General features: G+C 39.3%; 1 protein-coding gene across 7 annotated transcripts in view; it reads right to left on the bottom strand.

Annotated features, from left to right (window-relative positions):
• LOC103133943 (RNA-binding protein Musashi homolog 2) overlaps nt 1–22,425 on the bottom strand; it is a 130,373-nt gene that overhangs the window by 50,664 nt on the left and 57,284 nt on the right. For all 7 annotated transcript variants that reach the window (XM_007545939.2, XM_007545938.2, XM_007545940.2 and 4 more), the window contains exons 3-4: nt 16,682–16,796; nt 7,553–7,627 (exon numbers count right to left, since the gene is read on the bottom strand). In XM_007545939.2, coding sequence (XP_007546001.1) covers nt 7,553–7,627; nt 16,682–16,796 — 190 coding nt within the window. The remainder of the gene's footprint in view (nt 1–7,552; nt 7,628–16,681; nt 16,797–22,425) is intronic.

Here is a 22,425-nt window from a genome sequence, read left to right as displayed (position 1 = left end):
TGTTTTGTCTTTCACTCACTCGCTCTCTCCTTTCCTTCTCCCCCCTATGGGACTCCACTAACGTCTTCATCCCTGTCTTTTTTTTTTCCAGAGTGGCATAATGACCTCCTAGCAGCAGCCCTAATGGAGCCATAATGGTCATTTATGCCAGGGGAGGCTCAGAGGGCACGGTTGCAGAGGCATCGAGTGGCGCAGGGAAAGAAAAAAAAAAAAAAAAAAATGTCGGAGTGGCGGAAAAGTCCCTGTTCCTCTTCCGTCGCCTCTTTTCTCAGTCTTTGAATGAATGCGACGTTTCTGTGTGTGCACATTCAATTGTGCACTCCTGCGCGTGGAATGAAAGGAACCGATACACGACTGGTTAACAATGGGGGGAACACAATATGAATGTATGAGGGGTGTATGGCTGCTTTTCATGTTCACTTCTACAGCTTATTCACGAGCATAATGCACATATACACACTACATTTTCTTTTTAATTACATTTCCCTCAGACAAGCTACTTATTCATGCATACAGCATTGAGTACACACAATAGGGTGCGCTGCCATTCTTAAACCTCTTCATATTTCTTCTTCTATATTTGCTGCCACAGCTGGGAGGGAAGACACTATACAGAAACTTTCTGTGCATACGCTTAACTATGCAGATATTGCTAAGAAGAAGAAGAAAAAAAACACTTTCTGCCCGGCATTTGCATTTTTATTATGCACAGCACACCCGGGGAATCTTCGCCGTATCCTGTCTTAGTCTAAGGTAATCTAAGACGAGTAAACAACAGAGGAGTGTACTGTAATGTTGGGATTAGACAGTTTATTTCTACAGATGTAACCGCGAATCCTTTAATCAACTGAAGTCCTCCAAAGCAGACACCTGGTTCAGACGCAGCACTCGCTCTCCTCTGGGCGCCGCCAGCTGAATAATACAAAGGCACATTTATCAGCAAACTAATGCTAATTAGACCGCTGCATAAAAATAAGAATAATGTACAGTAATATCCCATATGCCTTGTCAGCTCCAGCTCCCTCTGTTTTCCACCGGTGCTCACAGCTGTGCTTTTTTTTTTTTTTGGTCTCAAATTGGTAACAAAATGGCATCCTACCGCTCTGATATGAGAATCAGACGCAGCTCTCCACAGGTGGTCATAATGTACTTTGTAATCTTCTGCCCAGATGGAATAAAAGAAAAAAAAAACATCAGGATGATATTAACACAAGGAAATATACATGATGTTAAGTTAAGAATGGTTTGTTCTCTCCAAACAGGATGCAGAAATCTCCGAGCCCCGACAACGCAACAGGAGGCGATGACGTTAATTTAAATCAGGACTGCAGAAACTCTCCGCTTCTAAAGCCGTCTGAAATTATTCTCCGTCCAGCTGGTTTTTCAACTGCTTAACATCGAGTTCGTGAGCGTGGCGCCGCTCTTTAAAGCCCAACAGAATGGAAGCCGGGGTCTTTTGTACCTCAATTTAATTCAATAACAGTTTTGATTTTAGGTTTTGCTTTTTGAAGTCAAATAAATTTCAGCTCCGAGGTCTGATTATTTTAGCTGAGCTGTGTGCGCGGCTGCTGTGTATTTGATTTTTTTCTTTTCTTTTTTTTTTTTTACACTTTGATTCCTGCCCCGGCAGCAATGCTGAGCTGTGTTCAACGCCGTTCGTGGTGAATGTTACTTTTATCTTATCCCTGGATTAATGCGGACATCTCTCCAAAGCAGCTGCAATCTGGAGTTACTCTCTCTGAGAACAGTTAATCCCCTGGTTTGGAAAACATTTTACATGCTGTAAATAACATCTTTTTTTCTTAAGCATAACAAATGAAGTACATGAAGTAATGAAGTTATTTCTGATTAAAGACCAAATTTACCAAGTCGGTTTGAATTTGATTCGCCCCCACTTAACCACTCATCGTTCTTGAACATTTTTATGGTCAAATTTTAACTCTTTTCCAGAATCAAATTTGAGAATTTCTATTGATTTTGGGTCTTTCAAAAAAGCATAATAACAAACCTTAATGAGTTTATAATACATGTTTTTACTCTGATCAGGGTTAAAATTTGAGACATGCAAAAACTGGTAGAATGGATAATCATGTAGCAATAAAAAAAAACTGTCTTAAAATATTCTAAACTGCATGCAGTAATAATACAACACTACAAGCATGTCGAGGCAAACAATAATATAAACTCTAGTTTTCTTTAAGGCTGTATCGAGGGTTAAGCATACATAAAAATAACATTACAGCATCAACAAAGGAAAAGAAATCAGCGCAAGGCTTCTGAAATGGGATTTCCTACGCATAATATAACAATCAAGCAAGTTTCTATTCTTAAAGAAGCTGTTTGATGAATAAAGAAAGACGGGTTCTCGATGCTCTTAATTTGCTACACGCCTCTTACCGTTTGTTATTCCGCAGCAACGGCAAACACTGCCGTTTCTCTTGATTGTCTACACATCCGTCAGACAGTAATGTCTGAAATTAAGTTTCAATTCAAAGTGAAGTTCACGCATTAGGCTGAAATTATGCAGTCACGAGGTAAACAGTGTGTAATTTGCAACAGTGCATATAAAAGACAACTCGGAATTTTAAAACGCCGCACGGAATCGGAAGAAGCTGTCGCCGTCAAACACTTTCCATTTTCTCTCGTCCTTACCAATTCACAGTATTAAAGCTAAAAAAAGGGGGCAGACATGGTTAAAACATATGCATTTTGAATATTTTTTTTCAAAAAGTATGTAAATAATTTGAAGCTTTATAAGAATAACCCTGATTTTTTTTTTTTTTTTTTTTATTAAACTGAATAGATATGGCAAGAAATGCTGGCAAGGCCACTCATGCATTATGTATGCTGCTAAACCCGCAAATATTTTACTGACACTTCATTCTGCCAGTGTGCATTACTATTTGTTGTGACCAGCAGATGTGTCATGAAGCCATCACACCTCCTTTATGATTCCTGCAGGCATGCGAGTCCTGCTACGGGAGAGAAGTCAAGTCTTGATCCAAACGTTCCCTTTGAACACATCCGCTAGGCTGATGATCATTTATTTCTAATCTTCTATCGCTTCATAAGATACATTAACACATCACACAGCTGAGGAATATAATCTCTGTGAACTAATCCTACATCTGCTAATCCTGCAATTTTAGGCAACGCCTTACTTCAATTCAGTTCGAAAACACGAGGGAAAAATAAATGTTGTAACTGATATAAGGCAAGTTTCTTCAAAGAGTTGCTGTCGATGCTGATGGCTGTGGGCAGGAAATATCTCCAGTAGCAGTGTGTTTTACAGCGATTCACTGAATGCCTCTGACTAAAGACATTCTGTCGTATAATAGTCTCATGAAGAAGATGCTCTGTAATGTAAATGCCACTGTTTTCACCAGCTTGATTGGTGATCGGCTAACGCGAGACTTTTCCAAACTGTAAACACATCAGGCACAACGCTACCAGGTTACCAACCCCAGTTGTTCCAAAGTGGAGAATACTACAAGGCAGCTGTTCTTAGTGTCAGTTTGGTGCTTAAAAGTATAAACGCAGAAGCTGTCACAAGCCACCTGGAAAGAAACTGGAAGCCAAGAAAAGATACCACTCCAAAAGTAGGAAATATACCAAAGCGCAGGGCATTCTGGGTAAAACCAACCAATGCAAACAGGCAAGTCTAGCACTAGTGGGAGAAATATCTAGTGATGGTAAAGACAAAAGAGAATTCCTACAGCCGCTAAAATCTGACGCCACTCCGTTTTTGTTTACATTTTACGAAGAAGGAAGTTGCAATCAGAGTCTTGGAGACTTTTGTGTTGTTTCCTTCATCTGTGCAGCGCCACCATAGGTAAGAGTTGAGCGGTTTAGTTTGCTTATAGATGCAGTGTGAAAGCGAATCTCACAAGTTGAAAATGGAACAAATTTGGTCCCCAATTGAATCGACTATACTGGACTACCAGGGGTGAAAACACCCTAAAATACTAGGATCGATTTTTTTTTTTTTGTTTAAAAAAATGTGTTAACACCTTATTATAACAGCATGAATGTCATAAAAGTTTGAATGCTGTTCCTATATCCGCTTATATTACAGATTTACAAGAGAAAATGGTCAAAGACTGATCAGAAATGGACCAGAAACCTCTGATCTGCTGGTGCCTGGATGTCCCTGTTGAGAAAGTGGACTGAAATCTACTTGCTTGCACAAACAAGTTTCTGACATGCTGATCTGAACTGATTTACATCAGCAGTTTGCATTATATTGATGATGCAGCAAGCAAACAGCTTAACTGAATGTTTATGATGCCCAGGACTGCTTGGGGAAAAAACAAAAAAACAAAAACATACACTAAATAAAATCAATAGGAAATACATTTTGTGATCAATGTTTGACATAAATGTCAGTTCCATAAACTTCTTATGAGCTGCTGAGTTTAAATAATGACTGACTCGGGTTCAGTGTGTGTCTCCTTCTGTTTTACCTTCTGCTTTGTACACTTGAACTGTTTGCTTCAGCAGCAGAGATGTCACCTTTGATTTCTCTTTCTCTCTTTAGGTTTTATTGAGTTTTTCTACTTAATTCACTGTTTCATCACTGATCAATGTTTTATCACTCTTTTATCTTGACAATTGTCTAACCTTTTTCCCCCCTCAGAGAACCCCTGAGGTTTACTAGGTGTAAAGAAAAAAAAAAAAAACCCCCCCACCCCAGAATGCTCTGAATGGCTGGCCACAATTTATGCCTCTTGGACGTCGAGCGCTTTTCCTCGGCACTGTTTATAAGCGGGAGTGTTTCAGAGAGGCTGTGTACAGTGAGAAAAAGATTCACATCTTCAGACTGAGGATGCTTTCTCCTATCTTCCCGAGGTGGGACACTAGTCAATATTTAGCCCGAGGTTATTTAATTTAGACAAGCAGTTTGATTCATACATTAAAATTTCCAATTACCTGTCAAGAGTTGAGCGAGCCCCGAGGAGGCTGTTTTAATCATACAGCTTTATCAAACTCTTTAAATTGAGTTTAACGGGGGATAGGATCAAACATTCTGCCTCAGGGAAGGTGATATCCCTTAATTTGGTGAAAATAGTCAACATTTTTGAAAATCCATGTTTGACTACTTATACATAATAAATACTTAGCACTGCTTTCCGTTTCTATTCCCTCTCTGTAGTGTGATCTAATTCATGTAAATGTTTCTGGAAGGACTGATAAAGACCCCTAAAGGAACAGTTTTATCCAGTTCCACTGAGAAGTGTATTTACTCTCATCATCTAGGTGTATATCATGTTAATTTAGGGTTTTTAAAAGGTGTAATTGTGGCGGGATTGTTTTTCCAGAATGATACAACAAACAAAATCAGAGTACGTTTTTTGAAAACGCGGACCCAGGTACACTTGGGAATCAAGCTAAAGCTGCAATCGGTGACTCTTTTAAGTTTTAGCTAAAGCAACAGTCTTAACTTTATTTAATGGACCACTTAGATTGTATAGCATCTTTGTAGTAAACTGAAAGGACAGACTACTGATGCTTCTACACCACACCGATGGCTCACAAAGCAATTACGCCACACAGAAAACCCAGACGTTCCAGAGTTTAAACAAATGTCACACAAGAACACGAAACTCGGTCATCACGACAGACCGGACCAAACAAAAACTTGTGAATTCAAGAGTCAACAACATCAAGAAGAGAATTGGGAATGGGAACTCTTGTTTGAGGAGAAACAATATCCATCCACGTTAAATTACTGGGAAAATAAAAAATAAAAAATCAGTCTGCTTTCCTCACCATAGACGCCTGGAGGAAACTGAATGCCCTTTGCCCATTTAGATCTGTCATGAATTCATCCAAAACAGTCCATATGATTGTAACCAAAAATGGCGAACACATCCAGGGCTGAGAAACAGTATATACTTCTAAATCATTTTGAAAAGGGGAAAATAATAATCTGCTCAGAGTTTGTCTATCCTCCTGACAGCTGATTTTGTGTCCTGGAACGTCTTTGACCAGTGACGGTAAACTGATCCTTCTAACCAACATCCTTTCCTCTGAGGACGACGGTTTGGGTCAGACGGTTGACACTTGGCAGCAGTGCTGGCAAACACACATGAAAGCTGGCTCTGAGATGGACATAGCTGGCTGAAATGTAGTTTCTGTAATTCCTCTGATGTCAGCCTGTCCTAAATTTACAGTCTGTGCTTAAAAGCCAAATCATGGGGAACCAACTATTTTAAATGAACTCTACTTTCCTAATAACAAGATAATGATCAGCCAAATAGCAAGCCAGAAGTTAACCACCACATTCCTAACAGCTACACCAAGTGAGACATTTATCCAAGGTATTAGTGATGATCTCTGGATTACAGATCATGTAGAAGAAATTTAAACATAGGCACTAAAATGTTGTGATTTAAAATAATTAAACTGTTTGTTGTTTACTCATTCACCACAAAAATAAATAGTTTAAATAAATCTTTAAAATCTTTAATTTAATGTGATTTTAATATACAAGATGAGTTTATGTGAACTCCTCACTGCCCTTCATCTCATTAACCTTCAGGCATAATAATGGACGTTTTGGTCCAATTGGACAACTTTTTTTTACCTCTGCAAGTGGACATTTTTGTCCTCAATGAGTTCCAAGGACAGAAAATGAAACTGACATGTTGGTTAAGGATCCAATTAAAATGATTTCCAAAGTCAGATTAATTAGGGATCAAAATAAATGATTGTCATACAAACTCCAGACCTGCGTTATGTACATCGACAAGTTATCTGTGCTTTTGTATTCTCCCGTTCCTTCAAATAATGTCGCGGTCAAGTCTAAAAACCAACATATGCCTCGTCTGCAGGTGGTCACAGCTGGACCCCCTGTCTTACCATTTCTGAATCCATTTCACAAAGAATATTACAGAGATCTGAGCTTGCTGCGCGATATTTCCCATTCTGTCTCATCAGTGGCAGGAATGATGTCTGGCATGGCAAACAGAGTAAGTGTAAGCTCCCTAAATAAAGCATGAAATTGACAGGATGCCTGTCTAAGTGAGGAAAGCACAGAGCCAGCAGCCCCCCGAAGACGCACGCAGGTACAGCTGCTCACCTCCAGGCGTCACGCCTCCCATTTGGACTTCCATTAAAGCGCCCGGCGCTCTGAGTCAACACTTTTAATGCAGAAAATGACTTTATTTTCCATTATAATATCTATATTTTAAAAAATCTGCCAACACAAAGAGCTGCCCGGCTTTTCCACCTCTCCACAGAGGAATTTGCATACATTGGGCTTCTAAAGACACAACATTTTTTTTTTACCAATTTCAGAGGCTTGGCCATGGTTGTGTTCAAGTGTGGGATAAAAAAAGTCTGAGCAATTTCCTTCGCCACGAGTCTGCTTTCAAAACCTTGTTGGGAAAACTCGACACGTAGCACATTTACACCCTGCAGATGATTTGGTGACTGACGTGTATACTGATGAAGATTTATGTCTCTAGATTCAAATGTGAGCGTACGGCTACGTGTGTGTCTCATTGTGCAAAACAGAAATTAGGTGCAAGGCACATTTCAGGAGACTCACCGGGGAACTGGTAGCTGTAGCTGGGTGCAAATCCAGTGTATCCACGGCCATACGTTGCCACGATGTTAGGGTAACCTTTGTTGAGGAGAAAGATGGAAAAAAAAAGTTAAGAAAAGAGCTAAACGTTACCAAATAATTACAGAAAACACTCTGTTATAGTGTGATAATAAATAATACATTGTACAGAGCGTTTCAAAAAGTGCCATACTTCATCTATTTCCAGATGCTGGATTGAACGGCGTTCAGGATATTCTTTAAAAATCTAATTCTGCTTTAAAGTTCTCCACAGCTCGACCTGCCTGGAGAGTTTTTTTGGTCTTCATGATGCTTTTGATTCGCTAATTGTGTCAAACGAGCTTTTGAAACTTTCACAGAACAGATTTATACTGAGACCAGATTACACACAGGGGATCTGTATTTAGTAATTAGGTGTTTTCTAAAGGTCATTAGTTTAATCTGAGTTTATTAATGGGCTTGAAAGTAAAGGGGGTGAATGAAACCAATCAGATTTTTACACATTTTTCTTCCAATCTAAAGTTAAGTGATGCATGTTGTTATTTTATCACATAAACTCCCAATAAAGAGCATTGAGAGTTGTCGCAATGACATGACGAAAACGTGGAAAAGTAGAAGAACGAATACTTTAGAAGGGCACTCATCCAGTCCAACGCAAACAATCTATAACTTTAGAGAATCCGAGTTAGACTGAGCCCTCAAATTCATTTAACTCTGCAAAAGAAGTTTTCTTATCACCCTTAAACAACAACATGCCTGAAATAACAGGGCCTCACATTTGGGACTGTCACACCTCTTGAATACAAAGTCTAGAGTCGTTTCCCTTGTTCGAAAAGTAGCAATAAGCAAGGAGAGATTTATTTGTGTGCTTTAAACCTAATAAAGCCTTGTTGACTGAAAAGCATTCTCTGTAAGCAGAGTTTAACAACAAGCAGCTCCCTCAATCACTGGTTGTCTTTCACAACTGCGTCAGCCTCTAATCACGATCATGCTGCTTTTGTTGCTTCGGATGAAGTCTCGGGGCTGCTGTCAGAGATCTCAGTGATTCATTTAGTCGGTAAAATTTTACAAGGATAGCTATAAAACTGGAGCCTACCCTTCTCTTTCAAGAGAGGAAAATATGATCATTTCAAATCCAACCATTACGAACTGCTTAAATTCCACACAATCTGTCAAAAATGCACCCATTTAGTCGACAACCGTCAGAACGGGTTGAGATGTTTTTCTGCTTATGCATTCTCGTCTTCATACGTGGTTTTTTTTTCTTTTTTTTTTTGGTTTACATCTTTATAGAGGCTGGTAATTGGGAGCTGGCGTCAGATTCGCTACGGTTTGAAACCAATGTACAAATACGACTACCCTTTTCTTTTTTAAATGGCAAGTTCATTTCCAGTCTTTTGTTAACCACAAGCTCTCAGGCATTTTTATAGCACCATGTAATAACATTTTATAGCAGGCTCCTGGAAATGATGACACCCATTTATGTTCCATCTTCACCATTGCAGAAAGGTTCATTTTTAAATATGGATAGATATTTTTTTTAGACATAAAAGCACCTAAAAGCATAACATTTAGATATAATTTAGTTTTATTGGTTGAGTCAATGTTGTGCCATTAATTAAAATGAAATTACACAATGTTTTTTTTTTCCCCTGGCAGATCTGATATAAATGTTAGCGGGGTCACCAGCGCCTTATTTTATGTTCATAAGCCAATCTGTTCAGAGAAACATCGAATGAGAGCATCTGGCTTTGGCAAAAACAACTTAATGGATTCTTTTTAAACACTTTTTTATTTTTAGAACAGGCAAGACACAGCTGGGGATGCAATGATCATAAAGCTAAAGCTTTTTGTCAAATAACGCCAGATAACCTCTCCTACCAAATCATAACCGGCGTTCAGACCTATTCACAGTGATGCTAGTAATACCGTTGTCGCAAAGACAAAAAGAAAACTTTTTTTTTTCTTTTTCAATGGGACACTTTTTTTAATCTATCCTGAAGTATAAACCTCATGAGATCATTTTCACTAAGCAAAAAAAACAAAAAACAAAAAAAGGCAATACAGAATATAGAAAGTGTGTTTGAAGTGCATGAAAAGCAAAGTGTGTCCATGCTGCTTTCTCTACAGGCGTTAAGAGGGAATGTCAGAGCCAGGTGCAACTAATAAAATGCTTAATTAAATCAAATGTTTAATTGATCATTATAGTAAGTGTGACCACCTCTGAAAAAGTAGGAATTTTTTTTACAGTCCGCTGGTCTGAAGCATTCAGGTGTGTCCACAGAAGGCCATCGAGAAAAAAAAAGCAGCAATGGTCTTAAAATTCACGACTGGTTCAGTTCATCAATGAGTTTTAATGACATTTTCTGACAATTGAAATACTCATCATTTTACACTTGAAGACACTCAAGGTTTTAAAGAACCACAGTTTTGTTTCTGTTTTTCTGTTTTTGAAAACAATAATTTTAAAAGTAAAAAATGCAACAAAAAAAAGAAAAAAGGATGGATACATTTTCTTCAACAGGATTTTGATATCTGTGGATTGAAAAAAATGATGGATTAAAGACAAGATGGAAACTGTCTTTTGGATCTAAACGATATCACTGGTGCTTTTAGTTTTTGCCTGTTGTGGAAGTGAAGAAAACACTGATTCAAAACCTTTATTTGTTTTTATAACTACATGTACAAATTTTAGTTGGGTTGATGAAAACAAGGCAGAGGACATTCTGAGTTAACTCTGAGTTGCTGGTGTTTTTACTTTATGTAGGTATTTTTTATACCAAGTGCAATGATTACAATGCAAATCCCACTACAATTACAATCAAGGTAGACTGACAAATGTTCACCGATTAAAGTGAAATCTGGAGGAAACTTTAAATGACAAAAATTCTGAGCGTTTCCTATTCGCTAAAACACACCCAATATGTGAATGCATAATTGAACTAAAATCTGTTCTGAGTGAAAGCGTCACCAATTCGAAAACGTATGATTTGTTTGGTCAGACTCGGATAGTGAGCATAAAACCTTTCAAATGTTGACAAATGTGACTCGACTGTGTTGTCTGTAAACCAAAGTCTCTGATGAGAAATCCCTGGGCGTCCCAACGAGGACAAAAGAGGAACTGGTGTCATTAGAAATATTTAAGAGCAGCAGATGCATTGTTCATCTGCTGTCATGATTCTTATTACGACCACAGACCAACCAGTTAATTAGCTGGACAGTTTTCAGACAGAAGCAGCTGTGGGCAACATATTGGGAGAGGATGTGAGGGAGCAGCCATCGGATACAAGAAAAACAAGAAATGTGAGAGGAGTGAAGGGGTGAGTTAGTGAGCCAGCGTGAAAGTCGCAGAGGATGGGAGCATCATCAAGGGTAATATGAACATAATTAACCCTTCTGATTATGAAATGTGTGTTAGTCTTTATTTGTTTTCCTAAAGCCATTACCGCTACCAATGATTTTTTTCTGTACTAAACTACTGGGAAAGGTGCAGTACTTAAAGGTGCAGTATGTAACTTTTATACACTGCTCAAAAAAATAAAGGGAACACTCAAATACTACATCCTAGATCTGAATGAATGAAATATTCTCATTGAATACTTTGTTCTGTACAAAGTTGAATGTGCTGACAACACAATCACACAAAAATCATCAATGGAAATCAAATTTATTAACCAATGGAGGCCTGGATTTGGAGCCACACACAAAATTAAAGTGAAATGTTCCCTTTATTTTTTTGAGCAGTATATATATATAAAGAAGAAATGCGCCGCTCCCGACCAAAAAACAACCAATCAGAGCCAGAAGGAGGGTCTTATCGCTGTCATGCAACACCATGTACTTGCTGCTAAATGTGCTAATGGCGGGAAAATAACTTACTGAAAAGTCGAAAATAGCAGTTTTAATCATTTCAGATGTTTACTTGAAAACAACTATGGTGATCATTGCTGCTAAAAACAAACAAACTCATTTGCTACTGCAGCATTATTGCACATTTTCACTGAAGCAACCTTGAAAGAGCTTTAAAACACCTCTTTAACTTCCACACGGCTTTTTACAGACCAAACAGCAACCAGTCCAAATGTAGAAAACCTGAGCTAAATTGAATCACTGAGAGAAAAATAACACTTCTAGCTGTAAACCAGAAAATGCTGCCCAGACTTGTTTTTACCAATGTTTATCTTTTTTTGTTCCATAATTATCCTAAAAGGGAACAATTGGACAATGACAACAATGAATTCATTAGGTGCCAAACTCAAAGTAGTACTGGGTATACGTCCAAAGTAGATTATCACTAGAGAGGATATTGTTAATAAATCAACAAATGCTCAGATGACTTAACTGTCTGTATGAGGGATATCTTGCATTGGTTTTATTTGCTAAAATGATTATCATAGATATCAGATTGAACACAAAAGTAGTTTTAACCATCACAAAGTTTTGCCCCATTACAAAAGTAGCTTCAAATCCACTAAATCTTTTTAATCCACTTTTTAGACTTATGTTGTCACAAATGCTCCTTTACAACAAAAGTGTTCTATTTTTCAATCCCAATCAGGGTCTATTTGTTGTTCTCCATGTGCCTGCAGTGATTCTTCAAGTTCTTCCTCGCACCATCCAAAAATATGAATGTTAGGTTAATTAGTCACTCTCCAGGTGTGCAACCTCTCAGCAATTAACCACTGTAAATACACAGCAGCCCCCCCAAAAGATGGATGACTGAATGCATGGACGGCTTTACTTTATTTAATGCTAAATCGAAAAGACAGTCTCTAGTTTCTCATCGGTTTGAAAAATACCAAACAAATGCGATAAACATAAAGAGTGCATTTATTGTTTAGAGAAGCATTGTGAAATCAGCTAGAGCCTGGGTTGGGCAATTTTCAGCTTGAAGCTGCAGTATGTAACTTTTACCAAAAATATGTATTTGTTAAAGCTGTCACTGTCTTGTGACAGTGTAGTATGAGACAGATGTGTGAAAATAATTGAGCTCCCCTGCCTCCTCTGAGTGGTCCTGTTGCCGCCTACAAAATTGCCCCGCTCCCAGTCAGGAAGAACCAATCAGAGCCAGGGGGAGGGTCTTAGTGCTGTCAATCATGCTCAGTTTAACGCGTCCACAGTGATTTTGTGTTTGTTTTAAAATACTAATATATATTAGTAAAACCCTATTTTATACAAACTTCTCTCCCACACAAGAGGTAAATAATGAATATTATTAGAAAAATACTATTGAACTGTCTACTAGCACATGTTATTTATAGAGCATTTATTACAAGACCCCTAATGTTCTAGAAGTTTGCCCAGGGGTATGAGATGCACGCCTACAAGCACATTTCTGCAGCATAAAGGTGTCCATAAATGCATGAAAAATATATTTAGCATGTCTGGGCATTTTTCTGCGCGTATGCAGGATATGTGAATGTTCGAGTGCGAGCATGTGTGTAGGCTCTGTTCTGTATGCTTCGTGGGCTGTGCCAGCTGGAATCAGAAAGGTTGACCTTGGTCATAAATATCTAATCAGTGTTTGCTGTCCATGAAAAAGTTCAATTTATTCCTGACCCAATGGGAAAATGCCTCAGCCAGAGCCTCTCTTGCAGACAAAACGAAATTCAACTCTGAGAGGCGGTGAGGGGAACCTTAACCTGGTTTGGATGAAGTAGGACAGAGGCATCGCCTGAGAAAAAAATAAATAAATAAATAAGAAAAAAAAAACTGTTCTCATCATCTGCTGATGAGAAGTCATCACCAGGAAGTTACAGATGGATAGTTCTCACAAAAAAACAACAACAAAAAAACAAAAACCCTCATTGTTTGTTTGGTCTGAAAAGAACCGCGATATGGTACAATGAAAAGCCATCACAGCCAGCAAAGTATTGGATATTATGTGTTTGATACTGTCTTACTGTCAAACTGAATAAGTGCCTGACTGAAATTGTTGGCTCAAATACCACTGCTCTTGATTCTTCCTTATTTCAACATCTTGTGAAATGAAAAAGAAAAAAAAAAAAGAAGCAGCATAGATTACAAGAGGTAAAAGCAGAATTTGAAGCCATATGGATGCAGTGTAGAGAGGTTTTGAGGTACACTGAATGCATGCTGAAAGTGCCTGCATGTGTAAAATAGCAGAAAGGCAGCCGGGAAGAAATCGTAAAAGAAAGAAAAGGCAGGGGATAACTTGTTGTTTCACTTAATGAAGCTTGCTGCTGTGCCTGGCCTTGTGGCGGCCTCTTAGTGCTCTTATTTGCCTTATTAATATGCATGCTAATGTACCTATTTTATGGCCCAACAGTTCTGATTCACTTTAAAATCAATTATCCATCTGGTACACCCATACCTCGCGCAGGCTCAAATGTGTATTAATTTCAGCAAACATACATCGGCACAACACAATAAAGATAAATGCCTCGATTAGAGGCAGTAAACAAAGGAGCTGGGGATGGCTTTAATGAGATTTGGCACAAAAGGAGCTTACACTTTCTTAAATAATGAGCCTAGGGTCCCTTTTTCCAAATGCAAATTATATAAAGGAATGTTTCGCTGTCCTTGTTCCAATTTCATTTAGATAAGAGTGTCTCCAAACAAGTTGGCTGTTAATATTCTCACATGAGCACATCACTGCCTTTCTGCCTGGCATCTCCCAGTGGAGGGGGAAGAGTGCTCTCTGCGGCGCAGACACTTTAGTCTGTAATAAGTTCTGAAAAGTTCACTGTGCTTGTTAAATACGTCGACCAGATGAGATGGAGCCGAAAGCGGAGCCGAAAACGACAGACGCACTCGGCTGGACTCGTCAACTGTTTTACCACCAACAACTGTATAATCACTTTCAAAGAAAGGTCAGGCCTGCGGTTGCCGTGACAATTTAAGTAACTTTATGCAGAGAAATGACGAGATCAATGCATAGGCGGAGAGTTGATGGAATTAATTTACTGCCTTTGAGAGCACAACTACTGATGTTTTAAGTCGTTGCAGAACAAGGAGAGGAAGCGATTTTTTTTTTTTCTTTCAGTAAATTATTTGGTCACTGAAATAATTATTCTAACGTTTATTTTGTGACTTGTGCATTAACTTAAATCTTAAATTAGTTCTTATCAACAGTTGTGTTTTACATTAATGTTGTGCATGAGTACTTTAAATGCATCTTGAAAAGGTACAGATATGAAATGGCATGATATTCATCCCTATGATGAACATGTACAAACATAATCTGCATGTAACTTGGTGCGTATTTTCATAGCATTACATGTTGGGTTCCCTTTGTGAAAAAATGAGAAGAAATAGCTTAGATTTTATTTAAACATAAAGTTTGACAAAACAAGAGCTAATCAGTATTTTAGACTAACCAAATGAAATTGTCACCTGGATCATTACTGTAACAGGTTATGAAAATAAATGTAGCTATGGGTTAGCCATGCGTGACAGTTTCCCCCCCCCCTACCTGTATTTAAAGATATTACATGAATCCTTATTTAAAAAAAAAAAAAAAAACTAAACAACTACATTTTAAATCTGTCTAATATGTGGCAGTATCTAGAGTTGGCAAATAAAAATATGCAGGCGCCCTAGGTTTGAATCCATCTGCTTCATCAGGTGGGGAGGAACCGTTTGGAGAGCAATCATTTGCTTTTTATGGAAAAAAAGACTTTAAGTGATGGCAAATCCATTTGGTTTAGCCACACAATCAAATTATACGCATATGGAATGTGAACGACAAATAGATAGCCAGGTAGATAACTAGACAGACAGACAGATAGATAGCCGGATAGATGGGAGGTGAGTACGGGGGCAGGGAGGCAGAGAGTGCATCGGTGTTAAATAAAAAGGGACACAGGCATGGGCTGGATGGTAATGAAGAGGGGTGGGTCAGCAGCTGAGGTCCCTGTAGATGAGATCTCTCTCTGACATGTGTGTCCCCTTCATTACCCATTAAGGGGGGCACAGTGATGAATCCTTAATATGACATTACACCAATTTTCCTCTTCATTTAGTCTGCTAATGTGCTGGTCTGCTCCTATATGCCCAGGGGCTGCCTGTACCAGACTCAACCCGAAATAGACCACAGTGGCCACTGGTGGCACACCTTGAAGCAGCCTAATTAGGGGCAGCAACCACCTAATAGAGCTTTTTAGATGGGGTAGTTTACTTAGTTTGTTTTACAATAGGTAGAACCTGATGCTTGAATGAGACACGCGTCGGCTATTCATCTGATTTTCTTGGAGAGATGTCTATCACTTGCATTTTATTATGTTCTAACAATGACGTATTCAATAGATTTTACTGGGACTTTATGGGATAGATCAATAAAAAAGTATGATGCAAGGAAAATAACTCATGGTCTCAGTTTATAAAAAACAATGGTGAGTATTCTTACTCAACACCTCTTTACTCTGATAACTCTAAATAAAGTCCAGTGTGTCCGACTGACTCCAGAATTCAATAAGTAATTTTTCAGTCCCTCTGAGATTCAAAACTTCTGAGGCAGCTAAGGTTATGCAACAATTACAAGTAGTTACATAATTAAAGTGCCCCACAAGTAATTATTAAAAACAGTCACAATTTAAAGAATTAATCTCTAGTGCTCTCAGTATGGACTTAAAAGTGCTCAGTGAAATAAGTCCAGTTAATTTCCAGTCTTTTTGCAACATGCTCCATGTAGATGAAGCTGAGTGAATGGTGTTTTTGAGCAGAGAAGAACTGATTGGGGTTGATGTGTAGATGGCAGGAGCTAAATGTGAAAACCTGCAAAATATTTGAGGCTAGGGTAGAGGGTTCATCCTCCAGCAGAAAAATGACCCTAAACATACAGTCTGAGCAGAATTTACATGTGACAGAATGGCCAAGTCAAAGTCCAGACCTAAAGCCAGCTGAGGAACGGACACAAAATAACTCTGACTAAGTTTGAGATTTTATTTTGCAAAAATGAATGAATGGGAAAAAGCATACTTCAAAAGTTTAACAGCTATAACTGCATCTTTTTCCTTCCACTTCACAATGACGCACCACCTTGACTTAGGCTTCCACATAAACATCTCCATAAAATACAATAAAGTTTGTGGCTGTGATGTGAGAACATGTGAAACAGCTCAGAAAGTGTGTGCTTTACTGAATCCAACTCACTCAGCATGCCCATCCCCAGCATGAAGGCATCCATGGTGTAGGGCAGACCCCGGGCTCGCCCTCGCGTACCTGGCGGGAACATCACCTCCTTGGGCTGGGCCTTCTTACATTCTACCTATGTACACAGACAAACACACACACACACAAAGACAAACCATTAGACTGTGTAGGTACACAAGACGACAGATCTGACAGGGCTGTCTCAGCTCTTAAAGCTGGTTTCTGTCTGACTCACACACAGCTAGATGTTTTCCATGGGAGAGAGAGAGAGAGAGACAGGAAAAAACACGACTAAGTCAATCTGAGCTGCTCACATTTTAGAGGAAAGACTCCAAGGAAAACTTACAATCGTGCTCCTCCTGTATTAAAGCAAAGGTTATTGCTCCAGTGAGCATGTACCCGGAGCCTGGGGGAAATACAAGCTAAAGTCTTTTCAGAGTTTTGAGACATCAGAGCAGGAGAAGCTCCGTTTCTACCATCCTCTCAGTCGCAGACTTTTCTTTCTTAGAAGTTAAACATCATAATCACCAAAGAAGTAATAACTGCAACAATAGATGTAATTCAAGCAGCGCTTCACCCAGTAAAAAAAAAAAAAAGTTTTTTGTCTGCATTCCTAGAGTTGAAGTCCCCAGTGTCCCACCGCCTCATTCCACCTGCAGCACTCATCTCTTCCCTGCATTTATTCCTCTCACTCTGCCTCTCACACACATATACAGGTTTGCTCATTTTCCCATCTAGCAAGTCTGACATCCCCTCCTCCTACATAACACATATCAAATGAGGGATGTGACAGGGGCAGATGAGGGGAAGAAGAAAGATGAGAGTGCTATTTACCACGTATCCATCCTATCTGTAGGAATTACAGCAGCTGACGGCGTTGCCTCGGCCCCGTGTCTCTCGGTTGTTCTTTGGTAGGCTGAGTCCGTTCACCATCCTGCACAATCTATTTGCTCCACTGCCTGCTTGGCATCAGCCTGTCCATCTGTTTGTCTGTTTGCCTCCTGGCTCTTGCCCGCTTTCTCCCCACTGCCTCCACTTAAGCGGGGCTTTCTCGGCTGCCGCGATTCACATGTCATCCCGGCCTGCTGCACAAAGACAGGCTCCTGCACCGGTGCAACGTGCGCATCAACTGAAGGTATAGCTCGGCACCCATATAAATAGGTCTGCAGCTCCTGACAGGCCGGTGGTGAACATTATTATTCACACACAGAGAGGCAGGCGCAACATGCTATCGCAAGTTGCCAAACTGAAGAAATACTTCATGCCTTGAGAGGTTTTCCGTGCCGAATCGATAGAGTAACAAGCGCCGTACACTACATCCACCCGAGAACAAGACATGTAAAAGGAGAGCGCTAATGAAAAAGGTTTCTATCACAGAGGGGGAAGTTGCTGTGTTGCAAAGCTGTGATTTGTTGCTGTTAGCGGGCCCCTTTTATTTGAAGCAGACCGACTAAAGTACACAGTTCCCTCAGCCACTTTGTAGCTGTCACAGCCACTCTGGCCTCCACGTTCGCCTGGTGCGCTTTGACATTGTGCTGAGGAGAACTCAGGCGCTCCCTATCGTCAAGAGAATGACCCCCGGCATGGAAGCGGGAGCCGGCTGCTGGGACGAAAGAGCGTGTTGGAAATCTCAGCGCGCTGCTGGGATTTTCATATGTTCACATGGCTGGGTGACAAATACGGTCGAGTTCCGCCCACGCCGCAGACGCGCTGCTGTCTGATCAGCCGTCCTCCTGTAACCCCTGCCACTTCCAGCGAGTTGGACGCTCAGGTGGCCTGCTGGGAGTTAAGACAGAGCCCCGCGTGTGAGTCATGCCTACATGCTCTCAGATACGAGTCTTTGATATTCAGAGCGAGGGCTCCTTGTCATGGATTTAAAAAAAAAAAAAAAACAGTCAGAAGCCAGGATCTGTGGTGGTGTGAGCGCGTGGGTGTTCACCTGCATCACAGACAGAGAAGTGTGTGTGAGGGAGGCAGGCAGGAGCTTTCAAGAGTCAGCTAAGTTAAAGTAAAAAAAAGGGGGGGGAGAGGAGGAGAAAAAAAGGTAGAGAGGACACGAAGACAATTCAGCGCCTGTCAATGAAAAGCTACAAAAGGCTCAGCAACTGTGAGGGCGAAGATTCAAATTTTGCCAAGTGGAAAGTTTTAGCGGCTGAACCTTGAGCAGCTTAAGAACACCGAGTGTACAGGTGTTGGCTTAAAATATTTCCAAGAATTATGGCTTGCTGAACTCTCAAGGACTCTGGGAATTTTTTTTATTTTTTTTTTAAAATATTTCCAAGAATTATGGCTTGCTGAACTCTCAAGGACTCTGGGAATTTTTTTTATTTTTTATTTTATTTTTTTTTTTAAAGTCGTTGCAATAATGTGTTGCGAAAAGCGTCGAATCTGAACCCACAATACAAACATCAAGGTGGCATTGTGCAGTGTGTTTGCCCTGTTGGGAAAGCCGACACCCCATTAACCTGCCTTGACTTTCTAAAAATTTAGCAAAGGCAAAGAGTCTGGGAGCTGCAGGAGCCTCAAAACACACAGGTACAGATTTAAACCTTTCAGCCGTGCCGCGTTCACAAGTTCCAGCTATCTCAACCTAAGTGCTTCTAGCATAAACCGAAAGGGTGCTTTCTGTGCTGCACTGATATACAGCAGTAAAGCTAAAACAAATCTTTTCATTAAGTTATATCAGCCACTGCCTATGACTGCCTGCATGCAGGGGAAAAGCCTCCTATAGGTAAGGCGTTTATTGGAGCAGATGTGTTGGTTAGACTTCGCTACATATAATTCAACTGGAGGCTTTAAATGATGTCTGAACAACTTGCAACACAGTTTAACAAGGGTATAAAATAATCCAAGATGGCATCAGGCCCAAAACCAGTGTGTGGTATAAGGGGACAGATGTTGACATATAGGAGTCAGAGGGGTCCCCTGCTTGCAAATGCATGATATTTAAAGCATTTAGTAATACACATACCAGAAGAGTCAAAGATTTTTTTATGCTTACTCTAACAATTGTATATTTCAGATATGGATGAAGAAATCTGATTTGCAGTATCAAGCCTAACATTTTGGGGAACATGTCCCTTGCAAATTGATTTTTATTTGATCAGAATTGGAGATGTGCAGTTTGGCAGTGTCGAGGATTTAGATCATTTAGGTTTTCAAAGCTGGTAAAACTTTCCATTTGCACTGTTCTTATGGTTTAAAGTCCTAAAGATCTGAAAAGAGAAAACCAGAGCGTGACTCCTCCTAAGTTTACTGTGTCATATCTGGACTAAATCCAGATAATGAGGCAGGGAAGTGCATAAAAAATAGGGAAATGTTTAGATATTGATGTCTGATCTTATTTTTTTTACACATACAAGATAAAGTAATTCACTTAAGGGTACACACCAAAAATGAACTCCTCTACAAAAACGCGTTTTCTTAATAATAATCTTAATCTTAATAGTAAGTTTTAGTTGTCTTTGTTTTAGTTTCAATGAAATGTTAGTTATAGCCATACACTAACCTGACATCTATTCATATTTGAATTTTCTATGTTAAATATCCATTTGTGTAAATAAATGTTAACTTACAGTTATTGTAAGATGTCTTCATTTTTTTCAGAAGTTTTGATACATAAATACATATTTGTAAATGTACACGTTTCCTAAAATATCTTCTGATTTCTTGTTTTTAAAATAGTTGTAATTTAAGCTAACATTACTACTAGCTAACGGATATAAGCATGGCCTAAAAAGCATGAAGGAATTATACAACTTTTGTTTTTTAAATTTCAGTCTTTTTCTTTTATTCTGCAACAAAAAGAAAAACATAATTTAAACCTTTATTTTCAATATGTAACATCATTTTCCCAGGAATCAAAGCAGTTGTTATATCACCGTTTTAAATAAAAACCATTAGATCACATTATATAAACACTATGGCATCCTGAGTAGTGGTATTTTTCCTTCATTTTGTCATACTGTGAGAATCTCATACATATGTGGTTCTCCGAAAGTTGGTTTTCTATATTAAACATTCAAGCTCTACACCAAAATTATTGCACACCCCAACAGGATTACTTTATGATAAATGTAATAAAAGCCCACTGCTGAAGAAATAAACAACCCTCCTTTGTTTTGACTGTAAGAAAGCTACGACATAGTGGAGAAGCATGCCAGATATGACCTTTTCAATGCATCCCCCATCTATATTAACCTTGTAGGTAGAACGGAGAGGTGTGGGCGGGATGGACTGGCAGTGACTGTCCTTCAGGGACCAGCAATGTGGGTGTGGAGTGCATCTGTGTGTGTGTGTGTGTGTGTGTGGAGGAGGAGGCGTACAGCTGCTATTAGCTTCACCAGTGAATGAATTCCATCAGTCGACTGGCAGACTGGAGAAAAGGAAACGGTGTGATTCATTTACTCCCAGCTGAACAGTCAAAACACACAGAGTGCATAGTTAAGGACTGTCACAGCACTGACTGGCCAATGTCAGGCCTGGTGAGGATGAGATTACAGCTTAAAAAAAAAATAAAGTTTCAAACATCGTCTAACACTTTGGCTTTTCAAACACACACACAAAAAAGGAAAACTAAAAACGATTTGCAACAACTGACATTAAACCTGAAAAATCAATGTTTTTTTTGACAAGATTTAAGACACAAACCGAAAGCCAGTGAGTTTCAATAGATCCTCTGGTCAGCAGACTCCTTGTTCTTTATGAAGACTTTAACCATGGTCAGTAAAAAAACAAACAACAAAAACAGGACAATTGAGGGATCCAAGATGTATGACGACGATGACAAGTTTTAGAAAAAGCAAAACGACGCCATCAATGGCGAACAATCTCAGACGAATCATTACGGTGACCATCTCCCTGCATGGTTACGGCATATAAGAGGTAAAGGATATGGGGTCATTTTCAGGCCATGTGCGCCCCGTGGTGTTCGCTCTCCCCCTCTTACCACGCTCTTATATTGCAAAATAATATTGTCGACATCCACACTAAGAAGCACATTCAGAAGTAGCACCATGATCATCAGGTTGATGTCAAATGGCCTCCATCACTTCCTCAATCAGCAGATTTGAACATCTCGGCGCTTTTATGGGACATCCTGGTGAGCGGAGTGCAAAGTGGATTTCCACTTCCTTCATCCCTCAAAGCTTTCCTTCTTCAATGAAGGGTAAACATCCAATTACTTACAGTCCAGGACTTGTAAGGCAGCACTGCATGAGGGACTTAAACTACTCCGAAGGGTGGTCCTTTTCCCTTATTAGGCACTTGATGTTCAAAGAATGTGAGCAACTGACACTTTTGAAAAATATATATTTTTTAAAAAAACCCGGAGGCCTGAATGTTTCTGTGCAGAGCTCTCCTTTACCACATTCACAACATGCTCAGTTTACAGCTGTTGGGACAGGATGTATGGCACTTATTTTTAGTGTAGTCATTCACAACTTCAAATGTTAATAGTCGTTCTTTGTTCAGCTACGACGTTTGCAGTCCTAGCAATTCACAAACACTGCTCATATTAATAAAGTACTTTGTTGATTCCATAGATTAGAAATCTTTTATACAATGGACACATGTGTATAGTGATATATCCTTCATCTTCATCCAAAAAAATTAAAGATTTGATGTTATTAGATAAGCAAATGTATATTTCTAGCCATATTTAACTTAGCTGGCATAGTTAGCCAGCTAACTTAGAGTCAAGCATAAGTTAGCTGATCCTGAAAATGTCTCCAATATCTCCTGTT

The sequence above is a fragment of the Poecilia formosa genome, unplaced genomic scaffold, assembly GCF_000485575.1.
Source record: "Poecilia formosa unplaced genomic scaffold, Poecilia_formosa-5.1.2 Scaffold14, whole genome shotgun sequence".
In the NCBI taxonomy this organism is placed as follows: Eukaryota; Metazoa; Chordata; class Actinopteri; order Cyprinodontiformes; family Poeciliidae; genus Poecilia; species Poecilia formosa.
The sequence above is the reverse complement of the archived record's forward strand: the minus strand, read 5'-3'. Positions and strand labels throughout refer to the sequence as shown.